We start from the raw sequence: 15,474 nt of genomic DNA, 5'->3' as shown, positions 1-15,474 counted from the left end.
CACAATATGCCTGCCATGCACAGCAGCCTGTATTCCAGGGGGTGGAAAAAAATGTTTTTGCCTGTATCCCTACTCCTACTGGAGCTAGGAGGCTATAAATCCCACATTGCTGTTTCTGTGCCACATTTGATTGAAATCGATCCAGTGTTTTTGGAGGACACACACACACACACACACACACACACACACACACACACACACACACACACACACACACACACAGATGATTATATATATATATTTTGCAGAAAGTGCTGTGCTGACAGTAACATCAAGACTGCAGTACTCGTTAACAGAATAAGTAGGCAGCTGCCTCTGTTTCTAACTGCATCCTGATATCATTTCTTCTTAGTTGTTTGAACACAAAGAACTCTTCGCATTAGCACTCTCAGAGAATACTTTGATACATTACAAGAAATGGTAGTAAGCAATCAATATGTGAATACGAGTTATAGAAATGAAGGCATCGCCACTTATTTGTAAAAGTACATAATAAACTAATAAGCTTTGGCATTTGAATCTCATTCAAGGGTGTCTGCAGAAATTCATCCAAGAGGGAGAAAGAGTCAGAACTTGCCAATTTTTATGTGATTGATTCGGTGAATCTGAAAACATGTCCTTTTCCAAGAGCTAAATTGGATAAAAAGTATAACAAACGCATTGCATGTCAAACGATTCGCAAGTTCAGCTAAACATTTTTCGAAGGTAGACTACTTGCGTACAGAAGGACTGTCTTTGTATCGTCAACATGAATATAGACTTTTTGGGTTTAACAATATGAAATTACATCCCCCATATGATCCAATTCAGCGCATCCAACTAGCTAGAACATAAATCTAGAAAATTCAGAAAAAGAAATGTTTGTGCATATTCCAGTAAAGTTAGACTGTGCCTGCAAATCAAGTATTTGAAACACAAGAAGTAAGAAAACTTGAGAAAATTCTGTCGGTTATTAACAGAAACAACTAGGTTAAGTGTCACTGATAAATACTCTTTTAAGTACAATAAAAGGATTTAAACTTTAAAAACGGTTATATAGCTTTTATACCATCTACAACACATCGTTTACTTACAAAACTTCGCATCACGTCATGTTAGCACAGTTACTGAGTTACGTTTATTTTGTGCTGGGAATAGGGGCCGGAATCTTTTCGCCAGTGTGTTGGAATAGACCTTTTCTGCAGCTCGAGGAAGGTTCGAATGGTGAAAAGGATGTATTGGCAACTTTTTGACAATGTTCTGTAAATCGTCACATTCGCCATAACTGCAGGTCTGTACCGAAACGAGCACCGCTCAAAGGATAAAGCATAATTCCCCACGACCAGCCTATCAACCAAACAAATTCAAGTTATATGGTCACTGATAAAGTCATAATATTCCCCGTAGGACTCAGCAGTGGTATATCTAAGATGCAGTACAATCACAAAAAATCATTCTAGAAGTCGTGAGAATTCTTTGACGAATAAAAAGTTTGTATCCCAGATTCCGGGGGGGGGGGGGGGAAGAGAGCTCTGCCCCTCCTCCTCCCTCCCTCCTCCAGCGGCCCTCACCCAATCCTCCTCTGAGCACGCCTAGGATATCATTCACTTGAATTTTACCCGATAATGAAATATTCGAAAAATTACAGCAATATAGCTTGTCAGACACGATCACGAGGCGCATGATCACATTCACATCTAAACACGATCGCAATAAACACTACTTATAAACCAGCAACTTTACGCCTATATGTTCACAGTAACGAGAGGTAACCTGAACCACGTTAATTGTGACCATATGCTGATATTCATCAGCCAAGCGGCATTGACAGCAAAAGTCGGAGTTAACGAGCATTCCTGATAGAAATCTCTTTCTTATTTTGCGTGAAGCTGTACAATTTGAGTCATAGACACTAGCAAAGAAATCCCATACATAAGGCGCCATAATTGTTCAGACTGTTCGTTGTTTTCATTTTTGTGCCATCTTCATTTCTTTAGTAGTCATTATTTCTACACTAAACGTGGGTAGCATGGTCTTAGCTTGCGTGCACGCTTCGCCAGCGATGCTAACTTCCTGTCTGTGCAGTGTAAGGGAGATCGGTACTCACGAGACTATGTACCTAAATACTGTTTACGCTTCGATTTTACCTGTCCCTGCAACGGGGCGGATTAGTGCATGAAGAAAAACGCGAGTCGGTCCACGGACAATTAAATTACGCGGACGGTGCGCCCCGCGTTTACTGCTAAACGAGTGAACTCGGAACGCTGTAAGCGGAAGGGAAACATTGCGCCGAGATTATTCGGAGCCCCCTGCTGTAATCAAGTATTTTTGAATAAGTCCGTTAGCTCCCCTCTCGCCGCTTGCAAATTTGATTGTCGGCGATACGTGCGAGGGGAAGCGCCTACTGGGAGCTTCCACTTTCTGACACCAGGTGTCACTGTACTACAAACATGCAGTTCCGTCTGCGCACGCTTTCTTCATAATGGAGTGCTACGCTTAACCTTAGTGTGTGATTAACCTTCATAGCGCAGCAACGATAAATGACAGCGTGTTAAAGGCTTACTGAGTAGGCAGGAAATCAGAACTGCACCTTTCAAATACAACTTCCCAGCGGCGCTGCCGGACGAGACTACCATGCAATGTACACTGAGGTGACAAGAGACTTGAGACAGCGAGACGCACACATACAAACAGCTGTAGTATCGCGTACACAACGTATAAAAAGGCAGAGCATTGGCGTAGCTGTCATTTGCAGTCAGTTGATCCATGACACTACCGAGCCAGGTGGCGCAGTGCTTAGTACACTGGACTAGCATTCGGGAGGACGACGGCTCAATCCCGCGTCCGACCAATCTGATTTGGGTTTTCCGTGATTTTCCTAAATCGCTTCAGGCAAATGCCGGGATGGTTTCTTTTACAGGGCATGGCCGACGTCATTCTCCATCCTTCCATAATCCGATGAGACCGAAGACCTCGGTGTTTGGTCTCTTCCCCCAAATCAACCCACCATATGACACGCTTTCCAACTTGACTATGGCCGCACGACAGGAATTAATAGACTTCATGGAGGCGGCTTGAACCGTTGTTGTTTTGCGTGGCACTTTCACAGCACAGGTCTACATTGATGTTTTAAGCACCTTCTTGCTTCCCACTGTTGAAGAGCAATTCGGGGATGGCGACTGCATCTTTCAACACGATAGAGCACCTCTTCATTATGCGCAGCCTGTGGCGGTTACACGACAATAACATCCCTGTAATGGACTGGCCTGCAAAAAGTCCTGACCTGAATCCTATAGAACATCTTTGGGATGTTTTGGAACACCGACTTCGTGCCAGGCCTCACCGACCGACATCGATACCTCTCCTCAGTGCAGCACTCCTTGAAGAATGGGCTGCTGTTCCCCAAGAAACCTTCCAGCAGCTGATTGAACGTATGCCTGCGAGAGTGGAAGCTGTCATCAAGGCTAAGGGTGGGCCAACACCATATTAAATTCCAGTGTTACCGATGGAGGGCGCCACGAACTTTTAAGTCATTTTCAGCCAGGTGTCCGGATACGTTTGATCACAGTGTACCTATAATAGTATTGATAATTTTTTGTTTTATTCTCACACTGAAAGCCAACCATAAATTAAGTGCAATACTATTTAGTAGTTATTTTGAACTACAAAACTATCTTCCTTGGCTTTTATAGACAGCTAATTGTCATTTAACCCTCTGTTCCGCAAAGTCTGCATCTTGTTAAAATCTGACTGCGTAATATTTGTAAAACAACAACGTACAATATGATATGGCTGTTTTTGAATACTGAAGTCCCTTTTACTCATGCCTTACGTGTGCTGGTCTGTCATCCAACCGAAGTGATGGCTTACGAAACATGCCAATAATGTAGTCTCTTCTAAGTGTATCATGGCGGCGAACCCTGGTTTAGTGCGTCGCTGCCATTATGGTGACATCACTGTCAGGTTTTGTTGTGATATTCGTGACTCGGATCAAGTCGACTGAAATAACGGGAATTCTGAGTAGCCCTAGCTTACGATCTTCTACGTCTACGTATAATGCCTGACAAAAAAGTCAATCCTGACTACGACGTATAATAACAGGAGCCTCAACATTTCTCCTACATTGTCCGTAAATCAGGATAATTTCAATTACTTCTTCTGTGGTTGGAACGTTTCATCGCCCGTTTGGGGGACGGAATTTTAAACACAACTCTGTAAAGTTGTCCTAACTTAATAAGTAATGTCCATAGTAATGTATGTAATGCACCACTGGCACAACGAATTTTGTCAGACAGAATAAAAACTAAAATTGTTAAATCTCTTTACAAGAAAGGTGACAAGAAATAAATTATTTTTGACGAATTCCAAAATATTCGATAAAGTAATCTCCCATTTAAGAAGAAACACTTCACTTAGTACATCACAGTTTGCATTCCAGATGGATAGCTCGACTGAGAATGTTAGTTATGCGTTCACTCACCAGATATACAAGCTTTAAATAATAAACTATCCCCAGTTAATATTTTTTGTGATTTTTTTAGGTAATGGTATTCTCTCAGAAAGATTAAGGTAGTATGGAATTGACGGGTTTACATACAATTAGTCTGAATCATACTTAAGAAAAAAAAAAGAAAGGTAGTAAATTTTAGTTACTGGGGAGAAATCACGGGGGATGTCACACAGGGTTCAATTTTGTATTCGTTGTATATGTGAATGACCTTCCACTTAACACTAAACAAAAAGAATTGGCACTTTTTGTAGACGATACTTGTCTTATAATGTATCGAATTAGAGAGAAAGCAAAAGGAGAGATAGCTAATTATGTTTTTCAATGAATTATTAAGCGCTTTTCTGATAACGTACTCTTCCTTAATTTTGTGAACACACGCTATATTCAGTTATGTACAGTTGGGTGTACACAATGAAGAAAACTTGAACTCGAAGAATCTTATTACTGTGCATCTCAAACAGTTAGGTTCAGCTACTTTTGTTCTTCATACGATTGCTAGTCTTGGAAACAAACGAATCAGCTTCTGACATATTTTGGATATTTCCACTCCAATGTCTTATAAAACAATTTTCTGGAGTAACACATTAGTTAGAAAGAAAGTAATAAGAATAATATACGGTTTTCACCCACAGTCCAATCATAGGTATCCCTTCCAGGGGTTAGTCGTTTTAACTGTACTATCACAATACATATATTCGGTAATGAAATTCGTCATAAATAATCCATCACAATTTGAAAAGAAAATAGTGGTATCCATACCTACACTAGAGGAGAAAATGACCTTCACTATCTATTATTAAAGCTATCAGTGGCTCAGAAAGGAGTTCAATAAGCAGCAACAACAATTTTTGATCATTTGCCCAGTACATAAAGTATCTAATAGGTAAGTCTTAAATCTGACCTACAATTATTTCTCCTGGACAACTCTTCTATTCAGAATGATAAAAAGCTGGTGTAGTTGCACGATCTGGACTAAAAATTGTATGTTCATTAATGTTAACAATAGTCGCATATACATACCCTGAAACTCATTCGGTCCACATCATTTCGATAAAATTCATTCAAATGATCTACAGAACATGCGACTAACTAACTAACTGACTCTGTAACACAAACACTTTATATTAGTCATAATTTCCCGTTGTGTATAAGTAATGTTTTGCTTGTCTTTTGTATGTGTGCTGCTACTGATGTTTATTTCTGAGTGTTTACTGAATGTGAATGATTTTTACACATGTAATGTAACCTATAAAAATACTGTGTTGTTACTGGACCACGTATAATGTCATTAGTTACAACTGCAAAGAGAGGAAATAGAGGATACGGAAGGCTGGAGAGAAGTTCCTCTGTGTTAAGGAGGCAAAAGCACGCGAGCAGAAAAGACGGAAGGCGCGAGGAGAGCGTGCCATAGCATCAGTCAGTAGCCAGCCATGATAGTGAACACTAAAACCCAGACAGCTACATTTTATTATCGTCGCAGATGATCGTTTGCTCCGTTGGTAAGCATGTAGTACGTTGAAACGGTGCTCCATGTCATTTGTTAATTATAAGAGGAGTCAGGTAAATGCTGGTGCTGAAGCCGGGTAATATTCGACCCACTGCTTCGTATTTTCGCCTCCTAGTAACGTATTGTTGTCTTTGGTATTGTAAATCGCTTGGGCCAGTTCCTTTACCAATAACATTTATTTTATGGACGTATAAAATATTTTCTTGACGCAAGTCATACTCTCTGTGATATTTTCCTGGCCCGAAAGCTAAAACTAACCTTAGTATCATAAGTATAATGAGAAACTGCACATATTATCAACCAAGATTGTCACGGATTTGCACTCTTGTTATCTGGAAAAATAGTTTTTCTGATTGAGCCTAAATAAGTAGTCAGGTAATTGAAAAATTTGGTAATAGATTTTGAATTTTATGAAAAGATAACAATAAATCCAAAAGCAATTTATTTCTGACAGTAATATTTAAAAAATGTTCATGGCAGATGAATACATTTTATCATTTCATTTTTTCATAGTGTGGCTGGTGCAATTTCATTTGCATGTATCTGTTAATATGGAATTTCTGTGAACCGAAAATAAGGTAGTACATTTACTGCGTCCATTACTTTAGATGTTACTTTACTAAATCTACCTAGAATATTTTAATAACCGTGAGTAAGTGTTTTCTGGTTGATTAGTGTCCCCACAGTAAAATACATTATCAATACTACAGCTTAAAGTTGGTTCAGTAGCTTTGAGATGAAACAGTTAATGTTTCAATAGCTTTCTCATAAAATAGATAATGTAGAGAATTAATTAGTCACTGACATTTTAGGTTTAATTATTACAATTTCTTTGCTCATTAAAAAGTATGTCCGAATTGTACTGACGGTCGTAATTTTGCCTTGATACAACTTGTAGCTACAATTTTATGTGACCTGACAGAAACGATTTACTATCCTTATTGTTCTGTATACCGATTACCGTATGTTTCGATGAAGAATATATAACTTTGAGCCTAACAGCCTAAGGTAAACATTAATATCACGATAACGGTCAAAATGGACTACAAAAGCAGCTAACATGACATTTATATAGATAGTTGGAAGGAGAAGCGTTGTATGTAGAACCTGAGTGACAGGACACTGTAGGTAAATTTAGCATTAAGTGGTGCGAATTGCATACATTACAGTTAGAAGATAATAAAAATTTGTAAGAATTGTTAAACAACAAAAAAGTGAGTATTATGAGCTGTAATTTGAGCTGTAATTTATGGTAAGAGATGGAAGTAAAAATGGAACCTAACACAGTAAATGAAAGTAATATGCAGACTCAGGACGCAAGGGCAGCAAGAAGATTGTGGGACGCCCAGTGTGATAGCATCAGACGGAGCTGACCTGTAACTCTCATACACGTCGAACCGACTGATAACAGTTCTGATCTGGGCAAGCAGCAGGAGAGGATGGAGGAATTTGATGTAGCGTCTTTGTATCTTGTCAGTTTCTAAACCAGTCTGCATCTGAAGGATACTGCATTCTTCACTCGACAGGATGAAGATGCCATCAGCTGCCGTTGTGCTACTACACCGAAATGATGTGTTTCGTCACCGTTTTTTGTAATTTTTCTACTGTGAATTTTAAGAAGGAAGAGCAACTGTGTAATTTATTCTTAAATGCTTTCATAATGGTAATAACTTTGACATGTTGCTACATCAGTAGGTGGAGTATTTAACAGATTATATTTGATACCTTTTTTATAACGTATTTAATCAACCACTGCGCGCTAGGATAAGATGGCACAAAGTGGCTGGATGCATCGTATGATCCAAACTATTATAGGTTTATTTTTATTTTTATGATACGGCTGGATATATAATAATAGACGTAAAAGTACAAACAGAGAAAAGCAACACTACACTATTTTGAATGCTACGCCATACAAAGGCATGATGAAAATTCAAGAACGGAAACGGAAATCAAAGAAAAATGTATGGTAGGGAAACAAAAAATATCATGAATATGGAATCAAGTCCTCCTAACAGAAAACGTACAAATTATAAGAGAAAATCCGAATTTCATCATCTGAATCAGTAAAAGAGGTAGACTTGACCAACTCGTGTGAATATTAACAAATTCCTTGTGGATTTCAGACTGCAAAGGTGTCTTTCATAATGAAATAGCGGAGCGAGCAGTGAACTTACGTGAAATCCTAAACCGCAGGTTTCCTTATCAACCAATGCTGAGCTTAATCAATAAAAAGTGAGAAACGACTGGCGGGCGCAGTGGGGTTTGACCAAGATATGAAAAGGGGTACAATATGATCAGCTGCATCTAAAAATAGCATTACCCTTTCATTTAGTGATTAGAATTGAACGAGACGATTCATAAAAACGATTGCGCACATGCGATTAAATCATGCCAAATTGCGAATCCACATGTTCCGAATAGGATGGAAGGAATCTCCGTTATATGTACTATGTAATGAATAAGGAGACGTGAATGATTTACTATTCTCATGTATGAGATAAAAGACATAACAAAAATCCTTATCAGCGCATTGGTTAACGTGAAGGTTCCTCTTACAACATCGACTGCAGTGTTGTTGTCATTCCAAGAAGGTGCACCAATATTAAATGTGATGTTCAGTCACTTAAAAAAATATATGTCTGACCTAACAACGGGTATCTAGAGACACTGGTACATGATTCGCGGATGTTTGTACTATGTTACTGAGCCGTGCGCCGAGTTCAACAGCTCGCGACCGGCCAGTTGAGCACCGTCTTTGCCGGTTAGAGGGATTTGGTTTTCTGTCTGGTGGAAGAGAGAAAGTGGGTTGTGCGAAAAAGGGGTCTTCGGAAGTGGGCGGTGATGGTGTGTGGTGTGTGAAGTAGAACGTAGGGGCGTCCTGAAGACCGAGTGGTCAGCATCGCCGGCGCACCATTTTCCTGGTGTGAGAGTTGGTGGTCGGCCTTCTCCGTGCAGGGCGGTGCGGCTGTCTTGCTGGGCCATCGTAGTCCTGCCCTGGCTCTACTTGTTCGTGCAGTCCCCGGGTTCCTTCCAGAGAATTTGGCGCGTTTCGGCGAAGCCCACCGGTCCCGCCCCCTTCTGCACTAGACGACCAGTATGCCTTCACCACAGGGTTCTGTCGGGCACCGAGTCAATGCCTTCTTCGATTTCCTTGGCCGAGGAAAGAGCCCAGTGCCGCTTTCTTACATTTATGGTGAGCGTCATTTGTTTGTTCTCCAGATTGCCTGCTACTGGCTGTGTTTGAAGCAATTTGGAGCTGGCCTTCTGCTTGGTTTTTCAGTTTTTGTTGTGCTGCGGTCCTCCATTTTCATTTAATGTAATTTTGAAAAGGTTTGAGGTGCGTGCTCTGTAGTGTTAGCAGTTAGCCAACACTACATACACTACTTGAAAGAGGAGGCCGATAGGCACGCGTTGACTCACGCAGGCTGGAGTGAGGGCTGAAACAGGATACGTAATGAATGCTGCCGGCCGCGGTGGTCTCGCGGTTCTAGGCGCGCAGTCCGGAACCGTGCGACTGCTACGGTCGCAGGTTCGAATCCTGCCTCGGGCATGGCTGTGTGTGATGTCCTTAGGTTAGTTAGGTTTAAGTAGTTCTAAGTTCTAGGGGACTGATGACCACAGCAGTTGAGTCCCATAGTGCTCAGAGCCATTTGAACCATTCGTAATGAATGCTATAAGGAAAAGTACGTAGCTTCTGGAATACTTAACTTTAATCCATCATTGTGGTACATCGCTCTTGACGATACAAGTTATATAATGCTAATGGCACCTTGCTAGGTCGTAGCCATTGACTTAGCTGAAGGCTATTCTAACTATCTGCTCTGCAAATGAGCGAGGCTTCGTCAGTGTGCATCGCTAGCTAAGTCGTCCGTACAACTGGGGCGAGTGCTAGTCCGTCTCTCGAGACCTGCCGTGTGGTGGCGCTCGGTCTGCGATCCCTGACAGTGGCGACACGCGGGTCCGACATGTATTAATGGACTGCGGCCGATTTAAAGCTACCACCTAGCAAGTGTGGTGTCTGGCGGTGACACCACATGCTTCATTCTCTCTCTCGTGTGGACATTGACTTATGGGTAATGTTTTTAAAAAAATTGGGAGTCCAGTTTTAAGTAAAGTACAGTCTGTCGTTTCGGTGATTTAATTTGAAGGCCTAAAGAGACCTGTTATTAATTCTAAGTCACATATTGTCACTATGTTCTCCTTCAGAAAAGAGATCTGCTTTATTTAGCGGTACTAACTAGAGATTGGTCGTTCGCGAACTAACGGGTCCAAAGGAACGGGTCACCAAAATGAACGGAACGAGCGAGGAACGAATTCTAAGGAACGGTCTTTCATAGTTCACTTCGGTCGCAGCTTCCTACTTATAGTTTCCGGGAACGGGAACGGCCGGTCTCGTTCCCGAACGGCATGTCGGCCGATCTCGCTCCAGCCTCGGTTCCGTTCCCGTCTGTCTCGGTCTCGGTCTCGCTCGGCCGGACTCGTCCTTCTTCGCGTGGCCACTCGTCGCAGTTCCACTGCCGACTGCTCCTAATTAGTTCAGTATCGTGTTGTTGTTGTGCGTTTCGTTCGCTTCGCACGCCCATTCTAGACCTGTTTCAAACCTTTTTTGAACTCTGAACTTCTGGTTCTTTTCGTATTCTATTCATCGTCCACGACCCTTAATTAAAATGTATTTTATAACTAAGTAAATTATATAAAAATTACGTGGTATGTAATACATTCATCTTTTCAGGTAAGAAAACGTCGTATCAGCTTACTTCACTATTTTGATAAACAGCAGAAGAAATATCTGTAAAAAGGCAAGATTTTTTATTATCACACATACAAAAGACGTCGGCACGACACACACGAGTGGCCATTTTCCGTCTTTTTTTGATCCATGGTAAAAGAGCATGTTCATTGTTATGGAAGGCAGACAGACTTACAACCGAATGACGCCCGCGCTTCGTAATCGAGTGTATGGTGTGACATTTTGTGAAGAGAATATGATAATTCCTATAATATTATTTCAGTGGTACAGGGTGGCGCACAAAAATCGGCCCCGAGTACTAGACTGTTCATTGTCGCTTACCAATCGCCATCTATTGTTTCGAAGATGTTTGCATTCGCTTATTTGTTATTTCTTCACTGCCTAATTATTATGTGTTTATCTGTTCTGCTCGTAGCTGTCAACAAATCGTGCGTAACTGGCGAGAAGTCTGTACTCAGGGCCGGTTTTTCGTGCGCCAACTTATATTATTTCACTGCGATCAGCCACATCACGCTACAGTTGCCTAAACGAGATGTTTTGCAGAATCACGAAAATTACAAGTGTGTGAGAATTCTGTTCTGTTATGAATAAAAACTCTGTACTCCAGGGGGAGGCAAGTGCCCCCTCTTGGCGCCTTCCATCTTCAGTCACCTATGCTACTAATTTTCAATTTTTTGAAGGAAAAGATGGAATTATTTATATGATGCTAAATTGACGCTTGCCTCTGTTAAATTATATGCAAACTGCGCTAAAAACAGTTGCATGACAACCGAATATCCTAAGAACCTCTGATTTGATCATTAAGCGAATAACAGGCAATTGGTGTACCCTGGATTGTGGGTGCTAGTTTGGAGGTTGCTTTTCCATATACTAAAATTGTGGTGATATTGATTCTACGTTTAAGATATTAGTAATTTTGATCCTTGGCCGGTAGCAATTCACCCGCTTTAAGTGTGTATCTCGCTCGAACCAGTTAACTAGCATCACGAGGTGAAGTAACATTCGGTTAACTTAATATTAGTTATTGGATTTCTTTTAGAGCCGGAGTAAAGGCTTTCGTTTGGTTTAAACTGTTCAATGCTTAAGACAGCTTTGCTGTATATGTTGTATTTCACTACTCTCGGCGTGTGGTCGTTGGGGGGGCTGTGTCGTCTGTGGGTTTGCACCCTGACCTGACGTGGGGCTGACCTATTATTGTATTGTTGTTCTCAATTTACGATGTGCATCTGCACGGCTTTCAATATAAATGATTAAAATTTAATGCTATGATAAACTGTAATTTTTGTGACAAAAACTTTAAAGAATATCTAAGTTGTTTGCTTCTTGTGTTTTATATTTAATGCCTTTTCAAAGGGTGAAATCTCAAGTTTAATCTTTAATGTGTTTTTTTTTGTTGAGTCTTGTATGGTTGTTGTAAATAGTACTTGGCAACGAACGATGTTCAATAGTTTTCTCCTGCCTTTACCACACACTGCAGCGTCATTAGTAAACAGTCGCCGCGCGGGATTAGCCGAGGGGTCTAGGGGCTGCAGTCATGGACTGTGCGGCTGATCCCGGCGGAGGTTCGAGTCCTCCCTCGGGCATAGGTGTGTGTGTTTGTCCTTAGGATAATTTAGGTTAAGTAGTGTGTAAGCTTAGGGACCGATGACCGTAGCAGTTAAGTCTCATAAGATTTCACACACATTTGAACATTTTTGAGTAAACAGTCCCAGATTGCTGCCCTACCCCATAGGGGGTATCGTCTCAGTTGTGCGACTGGATTCGTGATTTCCTGTCAGGAAGGTCGCAGTTCGTAGTAATAGACGGCAAATCGTCGAGTAAAACTGAAGTGATATCAGGTGTTCCCCAGGGAAGCATCCTGGGACCTCTGCTGTTCCTGATCTATATAAATGACCTGGGTGACAATCTGAGCAGTTCTCTTAGGTTTTTCGCAGATGATGCTGTAATTTACCGTCTAGTAAGGTCATCCGAAAACCAGAATCAGTTGCAAAGCGATTTAGAAAAGATTGATGTATGGTGTGGCAGGTGGCAGTTGACGCTAAATAACGAAAAGTGTGAGGTGATCCACATGAGTTCCAACAGAAATCCGATGGAATTCGAGTACTCGATAAATAGCACAATTCTCAAGGCTGTCACTTCAACTAAGTACCTGGGTGTAAAAATTACGAACAACTTCAGTTGGAAAGACCACATAGATAATATTGTGGGGAAGGCGAGCCAAAGGTTGCGTTTCATTGGCAGGACACTTAGAAGATGCAACAAGTCCACTAAAGAGACAGCTTACACTACACTCGTTCGTCCTCTGTTAGAATATTGCTGCGCGGTGTGGGAACCTTACCAGGTGGGATTGACGGAGGACATCATCGAAAAGGTGCAAAAAAGGGCAGCTCGTTTTGTATTATCACGTAATAGGGGAGAGAGTGAGACAGATATGATACGCGAGTTGGGATGGAAGTCATTAAAGCAAAGACGGTTTTCGTCGCGGCGAGATCTATTTACGAAATTTCAGTCACCAACTTTCTCTTCCGAATGCGAAAATATTTTGTTGAGCCCAACCTACATAGGTAGGAATGATCATCAAAATAAAATAAGAGAAATCAGAGCTCGAACAGAAAGGTTTAGGTGTTCGTTTTACCCGCGCGCTGTTCGGGAATGGAATGGTAGGGAGATAGTATGATTGTGGTTAGATGAACCCTCTGCCAAGCACTTAAATGTGAATTGCAGAGTAATCATGTAGACGTAGAGAACAGGAGTGGTTCCATCACACTTCCCTGGGACACGCCTGACTGTACTTTTGTGTCTGACGGACGCTTGCAGACCAGGAAACAATTCGTGGTTCTTGAAATCTGCTTACAATGGTGCGTCACAGTTTGCAGGTAATAACCGTACTAAGCTGCTAAGAGATTTTATTTTTGTTTACCAGTGTCACACCAAAAGAAATGCGCAGTGTTGTTTAAACACCAGATTTATTTTCTGTACCTTTCATATTTTTGTTGCATGCTGATACATCGTTGAGAGTAAAAATGTAATTTTTGCACATAGTCTCCGCCTCTTTCAGCTGCCTTATGCCACCGTGTCAGGAGTCTGTGCTGTGCTCGGTTTCTTTGCTTCGTAAGAGGTCCCGAGTATTGGCGTGACCACTTTCACCAGATAATCTGCTTGCCCTATGACTAATTGTACTGTAATCAACAGCGCACCCCCATACACCCTCATCAATCTCTTGTGAGTGTTAGTCACTGTCTCGTTCACACAACACATGAAACCCAAAACAGCGCTTTGCTTGAAAAGAACATCAAGTATAAAGGGACGAAGCGAGCACTGGAGCGGCAGTCTTGCGGCTCACTCTGAAGATGGCTGAACGTTATACATCCGAAATATTAGGAGATTTCTTGCGGCTGCACACCAGAAACTTAATGGAACATCAAGTGTATCATCCATCTTGAGGGAGCACCACGACAGTGCGACTTGCGGAAACAGGTTGAGTTAAATTTGAATACAAGAGGGAAGAATGTTTCTATGGCCTCCGTGAATACAAAGATGTATAACGAAAGATGGGTATTTTTGAAATAATGTTGTACATTTCTTTTGAAGCGACCTTTTATAATTCTGCAAGTAGTTTCAATCTAGTGGTCATCTTCAGGAAGACCTGGATGCGATACACAAACAGGATTCAGTTACCCAAAAAGTCTTCGACTTCGTCCAGTGGCGCACAACTATTTTTAGCGTGTTTGTGTGGGGTTGGGTGGAAAAGCAAACCTACTTACTCATTTCGTCTGTCGTGAATTAGACATACATCTTCAAGGAAAGCCGTTAAGCATTTCATGCACACCAAAAGCGTGGAAAGGTGTGTTAGGAAATCAGTGTTATAGTGTTCTGCAACGAGAAAAACATCATTAACATTAAAAACCGTAAACCTGGTTCCAATTGTATACATCCTGTCTCACGGAAACAACTTTTTTTTTATTTTGAGGAAGACGGATATAGGAAGATACCATTTTACTTTTGTCTGAGTCCACGTAGAAACAGGAGCTCAGATTCATTGTAGAGCCGGCCGCTGTGGCCGAGCGGTTCTAGGCACTTCAGTCCGGAACCGCGCTACTGCTACGGTCGCAGGTTCGAATCCTGCCTAGGTCATGGGTGTGTATGATGTCCTTAGGTTAGTTAGATTTAAGTAGTTCTAAGTCTAGGGGACTGATGACCTCAGATGTTAAGTCCAATAGTGCTTAGAGCCCTTTGAACATTTCATTGTAGGCTGAAATATCAAAAAACTATAGGAAATGAAAGAGTAAGCCATATCAAACTAAAACATAGTGATTTCCCGTGCGTAAATTTTTGCCTTAAGTTCTGCATTCCTCCCCCAAAATTCGACGCCCTAGTTCGCCTATACGATAGAGCCGAGCCTGCCGGCTCTACCAGTCTCGACCACTGTTCACACGTTTAGACGAAAGTGCTATCTACAGTTTGGTACGTGTACTTGCAGAGCTTGTCTCCAATTACCACTGATCCTTGTGGTGAGTTAAAAGGCGTAGGCAGAAAAATGGAATGAAGAGCGAGAGAAGGAGAACAGAATATAATGTAGTTGGAGTTATAAGACATTCTACATTGTCTAATAGCTTTAGGGACACAACAGTTTGATCAATCATAGGAAAATAATTGTTGACAGCCAAAACCTATTTACCTGACAAGTAGCGTAACTTTTATCACTGGCTCTGCCTGTAGAATGGG

General features: G+C 41.4%; 1 protein-coding gene across 1 annotated transcript in view; it reads right to left on the bottom strand.

The window, feature by feature from the left end:
• Nucleotides 1–8,981, bottom strand: part of LOC126263399 (short stature homeobox protein 2-like) — a 122,522-nt gene extending 113,541 nt beyond the window's left edge. Inside the window, exon 1 of the mRNA XM_049960494.1 lies at nucleotides 8,867–8,981. Coding sequence (XP_049816451.1) covers nucleotides 8,867–8,981 — 115 coding nt within the window. The remainder of the gene's footprint in view (nucleotides 1–8,866) is intronic.
• Nucleotides 8,982–15,474: the final 6,493 nt, after the last annotated feature.

Source organism: Schistocerca nitens, chromosome 6, assembly GCF_023898315.1.
Source record: "Schistocerca nitens isolate TAMUIC-IGC-003100 chromosome 6, iqSchNite1.1, whole genome shotgun sequence".
Taxonomy (NCBI): domain Eukaryota; kingdom Metazoa; phylum Arthropoda; class Insecta; order Orthoptera; family Acrididae; genus Schistocerca; species Schistocerca nitens.
The sequence above is the reverse complement of the archived record's forward strand: the minus strand, read 5'-3'. Positions and strand labels throughout refer to the sequence as shown.